This window comes from Ailuropoda melanoleuca, chromosome 6 (genome assembly GCF_002007445.2).
Source record: "Ailuropoda melanoleuca isolate Jingjing chromosome 6, ASM200744v2, whole genome shotgun sequence".
NCBI lineage: Eukaryota > Metazoa > Chordata > Mammalia > Carnivora > Ursidae > Ailuropoda > Ailuropoda melanoleuca.
In genome coordinates, this window is record NC_048223.1 from 25,360,099 (window position 1) to 25,367,177 (window position 7,079).

The following is a 7,079-nucleotide window of genomic DNA, read 5'->3' on the forward strand; positions in this document are numbered from 1 at the left end:
TTTGGGTGTTAATAACAATACCTTCCAGGGGCGCCTGGGTGGCGCAGTTGTTAAACGTCTGCCCTCGGCTCAGGGCGTGATCCCAGCGTTCTGGGATCGAGCCCCACATCAGGCTCTTCCGCTGGGAGCCTGCTTCTTCCTCTCCCACTCCCCCTGCTTGTGTTCCCTCTCTCGCTGGCTGTCTCTGTCAAATAAATAAATAAATAAAAATCTTAAAAAAAAAAAAACAATACCTTCCATTACCCAGTTGGTGTTTTAAAACAGTTATGAAGCCATTGGGATAGCTCTGATTTCTGCAGGTTTATTTCTTTTTTTCTGAGATTTTATTAGAGAGAGCCAGAGAGAGCGAGTGAGCACAAGCAGGGGGAGGAGCAGAGGGAGAGGGAGAAGCAGGCTCCCTAAATAGGGACCCTGACAGTGGGGCTCGATCCCAGGACCCTGGGATCATGACCTGAGCCGAAGGAAGCCGCTTTAACCTACTGAGCCACCAGGTGCCCTTCCAAGTTTATTTCTAAGGTGAGGTTGTCAGAACACCTTATGAACATAAATGGCTCTCTCAAATGCTGGCCCTAAGAAAGTCTTACTTTAAGGAAAACCATCACTTTCTCATCTTTTTTTTTTTTTTTAAGATTTTATTTATTTTTGACAGAGATAGAGACAGCCAGCGAGAGAGGGAACACAAGCAGGGGGAGAGGGAGAGGAAGAAGCAGGCTCACAGCTGAGGAGCCTGACATGGGGCTCGATCCAATAAGGCCGGGATCACGCCCTGAGCCGAAGGCAGACGCTTAACCGCTGTGCCACCCAGGCGCCCCTTTCTCATCTTTTTCTATCTTGAGATGTAAGGAAGTGAATTTACCACCTTAAGTGGTAGTACTTTAGGTAAGATAAATAGCTGTGAGATCTTCCTTTGGGAGTTTATTGAAGACTAAGGATAATATTTTCCTTTGCATTCTATTCTAAGTGTGTAGACACGTGAAAAAAGTAGCAATTTGTTAACACCTAGGATTTCTGATGTGAACTTCAGATCCCTAAAATTTTATGAAAACAGATGGCACAGTGGTTTTACCCAGTAACGTGATATTTGCTAGCCTTCTGAGTTAAAATTGTTTCTCTCTGGATTCATAGTATATTAAGGGTATTCAGTATGTTATGTCAATAAAAACATCAAAACATTAAAACATCAAAACATTAAAAATTAAAAATGGTCAATCCTGAGGGGCCTTCTCTAGATTGGGCGGGGCCTTCTCTAGATTGGGTGGGGCCTTCTCTAGATTGGGCAGGGCCTTGGAAACATGTATTTTGAAAAAGTACGTTTTCAGGTGGTTCTCATGATATATATTTTACATAATTTCTCTGGATGATGAGAGAAATTCTCTGGTAGTTCTCATGATATATATTTCACATAATTTCTCTGGATGATGAGAATAAACTCAAATTTAGGAAGTTTTTCCTCCTTGTGTTTGGAGTTCTAGGAGCTTTCAAAATCAGCAGTAGATAAAATTTCTATTAAAATTACCCTTGGTCACTGCGGTGCCTGGGTGGCTCAGTCGGTTGAACATCTGCCTTTGGCTCAGGTCATGATCCCAGGGTCCTGGGATTGAGCCCCGCATCGGGCTCCTTGCTCCATGGGGAGTCTGCTTCTCCCCCACCCCACCATGCTCTCTCTTTCTCTCTCAAGTAAATAATTAAAATCTTAAATTAAAAAAATTACCCTTGGTTGCATTTTCTTCCCTTGAGTGCAGATGAAAACATTGGCTTGTGACAGTCCCGTTTTACTATGTAACTGTTTTATTGTGTATCATAATCACCGAGAGGTTGATTAAAAGTTTCTGATTCAGTAGATCTGGAGTGGGGCCTGAGAACTTACGTTTCTAACAGATTTGCAGGTGATGTGAAGTTCTTGATCTGGGGACCACACTTTGAAAATGACTGGTTTATAGGTGGGGAGCACATTGGAGGTGTAATATTAATCATAAAGCTCTGGCTTTGCTCTGGGAAGATGATAAGCACATGTCAAGAGGACATTTGGGAAGTGGGTTAGTCTAGAAAGACCAGAGTCACACTTCCAACTTCAAGACTGATAGCAGCCTTATGATTAATGAATGGAAAAGTGGATGGAATTCTCCACATTATTTATATTTTTTGTCTTTAAAATTCAAGCACATGTAGTTGCATTTATGCATATTGAATTTGTGTATGATGAACACTGTTGCAATTTTCTTGGCATGGTAGGTGCTCTTTTAACTTCTCTTTGGGTCGTGACCAAAATCCCTAAGAGTTATGGTTTTACTTTACTTCTTGGGAACTTCCCATCCTGGATGTGTATAATTGGTACTTAAATACATGTCTGGTACCTTAGTTCAACACAGCAGACTAAAAGTGACCTAAAATTCCTCTGCCCATTTTTTTCTTCTCTGTAAGTTGAAGTGTCTTTCTGTTCTTTGGAATTGTTTTGGCCTCAGCATTTTTGCTCTGTGTGTGTGTGTGTGTGGGGGGGGTGACTTGTAAAGTGTGGCTTTTATCTAAAAAAAAAAAGATTGGGGAATCATTTCTCATTAGCAGAGAAGTTTATTTCAGAGTGAATGCTTAAATTGGAGTTGTTACTTAGGGAATGTGCAGAACTCTCCACTTATTACTCTTATTATCCAGATTGTTGTTAGAAATGCCCTGTTTTTGCTTGTGACTCCCTAGTAATGTTTTATGATATTTGGGTCTGTCCATTTTATTAAATGTGGGCTTCACAGAGGCAGAGAAGTAGGTCTTAAAAATATTTATGGCAGACTTCTTACTTGTGAAGCATGTATAGAAAATTAAGAGACACTGTGCACTTAGGTGCTTATAGTCTAGTTGAGAAAGAGATGGAAACAGGTAAACAGTAGGTTTAATAAGAGCTCAGGACAGTGATAAAAGAGTGATAATTTTACCTTTGTATCTGATGCACATAGAAAAATCCCATAAATGTTTGTTGATGATAGAGGAAAGACGAAAAGAAACCACAGTAGATCTTGGCAGAAAAGATGAGAATTAGTTGTTTGGCCTGGGATTTGGAAAAATAATATATTTGGCTATGAGATTACTCTTGCAGCATTTTATGTCTTCGAGGAAGATGTTTGAAATTATACTCAAAGAATAATTTTAAATACTATTTCTTAACTTGGGAGGTTTACAGTCCTTAAGAGGCCAAGACCAGTTTTCACCAGGGCTGTGGAGGTTATATTGGTGAGGTTGTGAGTAGTGTTTTGAGAGTAGCTCTGTGGAGAGAGAATTAGCGTCAGCCTTAATGTTATTTTCTTATAGCAGGCATTCTTTCAGCCTCTTTTAACATTTACTGTAAATAGCAAGTCAGAAGAACAGGTGGTGAGTCTGGATTCCTTAAGAGCTGTTTACAGATAAGTGTGTCTGCAAGTCCAGTGGCAGAAGCAGGTGGAGAAGGGGGAATGTGGAACTGGTGATCAGTGGATAGGCATAGAAGCTTTCAGGGATCTTTAAGGAAAGATTCTGGGGGCAATAGCTACGAAAGGTTCCCCATTTTGACATAAAGTATGTGGAGTTCAAATGTTACATCTGTTCTTGGTTAACCTGTGTTTTAGCCAAGTGCTGGGGGAGGCAATTTGACTCACTGTTTCTAGGATTGTGTCATAGAAAGGTATAATGAAGGAGGCAAAGAGAGGACCAGAAGCAGACTTCTACATGACCAAAACATTTTGTTTACTCTAAGCCATGTAGTCAGTCAGGAAGGTTTTTCATTCCTTTTAGGAAAAAAAAACTAGAAAGTGAAAAGCTTTAGGTTTGGATCTTTGTGTGCTCAGAATAATTAAGTCACTGAGAACCTTCTTATTTTTTAATCAGTGGAAATATGTGCTTTGAACTTCGTGGAAGCAGGAAGAATAGTAGGAAATAAGGAAATAAGTTACTTTCTCCTTTTAGGGTAAGTGGATATTTAGTCAGCAACCTGTTTCTAAAGTTAGTGACCTTACTATTCAGATTTGGAAAAACAGAGAACATATATATTGTCATGTATCTGATTATCTGAATTCTCCCCTCTTTTCTAGGAGGTGTGATTGCCTATATCAGTTCTTCCAGCTCAGCCTCTAGCCCTGCCTCTTGTCACAGTGAGGGTTCTGAGAACAGTTTCCAGTCCTCCTCCTCCTCTGTTCCATCCTCCCCAAATAGCTCAAATTCTGATAATAACGGTAATCCCAAAAATGGTGATCTCTCCAATATTGAAGGCATCCTGAAGAATGATCGAATAGATTGTTCTATGAAAACAAGCAAATCAAGTGCACCTGGGATGACAAAGAGTCATAGTGGAGTGACAAGTAAGTTACTTTAGTTCTCAAAGGTTGGTGCCATTAATTGCATGTGGGGTTTATTTAATCAGTTTTTCATTTGGGTGTCATTTCACCCCCTTCTGGGTAATCATAGTTTAGTAGCTAGGTAAGAAATCAGTGACGATTTTACAGCCTAGGGGTTGTCAGAATTGGGTCTTGCCACAGAGCAAGATATGTGATATGCACTCTGCCTGACCGTATTTCCTCTAGGGTATCCCCTTATACCACATTTTCCCAATTGCCTTTCTTCTGGACTCTTGGTACTGAATCTGGTTTCTAGAACAGAGTACTTGTTGTGGAAAGGGGTTTGCTTTCATGAAGTTGGAGCTAGGAATATTTGGGATTAGAAAACAAAGCAGCATTGGGGTAACTAAATGAGTGGTGAAATTTGGACTCCTGAGTGAGTGTGAAGGTAAGACTGGGTGAAACATGGGAGGAGCGGTGCTTGTAGGTGAACTGAACTGAGTATGGTTCAGCAGCCTGTGGAGACACCTGTTCACACCTCTGTTGATTGACTCTTGTCTGACTTCTTCATTCTTACTGAGGAGAATTGTTTTTAGTTCTGGTTGCATATATGTGGTGTAAAGTAACTCTAGATTTATAGAATTTCATTGTATGTCTAAAATCAACAAGAAAGGAAAAAACCGGCTCTCAGATATTTTTGGCAGGCCCATAAACTGTCTTTAAAAGAAAACTAAGATTTCTTTGGATTTGTTAATTTGTTGTAAAGATTTTTCTTTTGCATTGTAAAAGTAGATTTGTATCTTTTGGATGTACTTACAAGTTGAATAAAATAAATTGGAATCACTTGGAAAGAAAACCAGCAGTTGTTGAAGTTTTTCTTCCAGCTTTATACTTTTTGTGTCTGTTTGTATCTTAGAATTTAGTGGCATGGTTCTACTGTGTAAAGTCTGTGGGGATGTGGCGTCAGGATTCCACTATGGAGTTCATGCTTGTGAAGGCTGTAAGGTAAGCTACTGATTCTGGGATTAAAGAAATTGGAGTTAGCCTTGCCAGTTTCCACAGTTGATAACCTGGGAGGATGAGAAAAGTTAGCAGCTACTCTTAAAGTTTTAAGCATTTTATGTAGTATATAAATGTAACTTGTTTTGAAAAATATATCTTTAATTCAGTGAAAATATTTCTTTTTTAAGATTTTGATCAGAATAAATTTGCTATCTCGCTCAAACTTAGTATGAAACCAGGTGCACAGATGCTATTCATTAATGCATCAGGGCACTATTCCGGGTGGTGGGGAAATAGCAGGGAGCAAAACAGACAAGGCACTGCTGCTTTGTTGGAACTTAGTTTAAACCAGACTTTGAATAGGTCTCCTGAGGTATGTCGACATTCTGATATGTCAGGTAATAGGAGTTGGGAATAATTTCTACATACTTGTAAAAATGTGGTATCTTCAGAAGTAATACCAAGGGAGTAAAAGAATCTTGAATATAAACTGAACACTTGGGAAACTTTATTTTATTTTTAACGCTCATTGAATATTTCTTGTTTAGAGGGTCAGCTAATTCCAAGTGAGATAGTCTATACCTTCTACTTCTATCCAGGGAATCTCTCTCCTTTTAAAAAATCTGACAATTATTTCTCCTGAGTATCAAAAATTAATATGGCCGAGACATTTGCTCTTGCTGTTTTCTGACTGAAAGGCAGGAACAGGAATCCAGTTTGGCAAGATATGATGGATAAGCAAGATAAAGAATATACATGATGGAAGAAGAAATATTTTCTAGGGTATCTCTGAATAAATTGTGAGTTTTGTAGCTCTTAACTCTGGGTCACTTCACAAGACTAGTCAGTATTTAATACAGAAGTAGCACTTTTCCACTGTTTAAGAAATTCTATACTGTTTTACTCTTTTTTTTTTTTTTTAAAGATTTTATTTATTTATTTGACAGAGAGAGACAGCCAGCGAGAGAGGGAACACAAGCAGGGGGAGTGGGAGAGGGAGAAGCAGGCTCCCAGTGGAGGAGCCCGATGCGGGGCTCGATCCCTTAATGCCAGGATCACGCCCTGAGCCGAAGGCAGATGCCCAAAGACTGAGCCACCCAGGCGCCCCTACTCTTTTTTTTTTTTTTAAATAAAAATGTGAAATAATTGTAGAGCAGGTGTCATTCTCACTTTATTGCTGAAGAAACTAAAGCACAAGCAAATGAGCCTAATCGTGTATCCTTGATAAATACACATAATTGTTCTGTACCCTCTTAAAATATGTCTAGTTCAGATATTCTAGTGTCCAAGTATAATATTGCAGTAATAAAATTTAAAAATGTTATATTTCAAAATTATACAGAATCATGAAATGTGTGGCTGGTTATTCAAGGAAACTGCAATTTAAAATTTTGGTAATTGTGTTCTTGACTTTTCCGTTCTTCCTGAGACCATGAAGCTGGAGCTCTTTGAAGACCCATCACAGGGCATATGCTTAAATTGTTTGTATGGTAAACGCAGTTAATTGTAGCCATCTAGCAGGGAACTGCCTTTCCTTGGATCAGTAGCTGCTCTTTGGGTGTGTGGTGTCACATGTACCTGTTGCTGACAAGTAGCCAGGAGCATCTGGCACATGCAGTTAGACCTTGCTGGTGTCAACAGTTAATGATCAGGAAAGACCAAGCTCTTCTAATGGAGTCCTTGGTTCTAGTGAGGGAATTACAGCTCTGGAACACATTTCTCTGTCAACTCCTTTCTTTCTTTCTTTCTTTCTTTCTTTCTTTCTTTCTTTCTTTCTTTCTT

General features: G+C 39.3%; 1 protein-coding gene across 1 annotated transcript in view; it reads left to right on the top strand.

Moving 5' to 3' along the window:
• The first annotated feature begins 3,955 nt into the window (after positions 1-3,955).
• The window catches only part of NR1D2 (nuclear receptor subfamily 1 group D member 2), a 20,255-nt gene continuing 17,131 nt past the window's right edge, over positions 3,956-7,079 (top strand). Inside the window, exons 1-2 of the mRNA XM_034661828.1 lie at positions 3,956-4,319; positions 5,212-5,300. Of these exons, the coding sequence (XP_034517719.1) occupies positions 4,262-4,319; positions 5,212-5,300 (147 nt within the window). The 5' untranslated portion in view covers positions 3,956-4,261. The remainder of the gene's footprint in view (positions 4,320-5,211; positions 5,301-7,079) is intronic.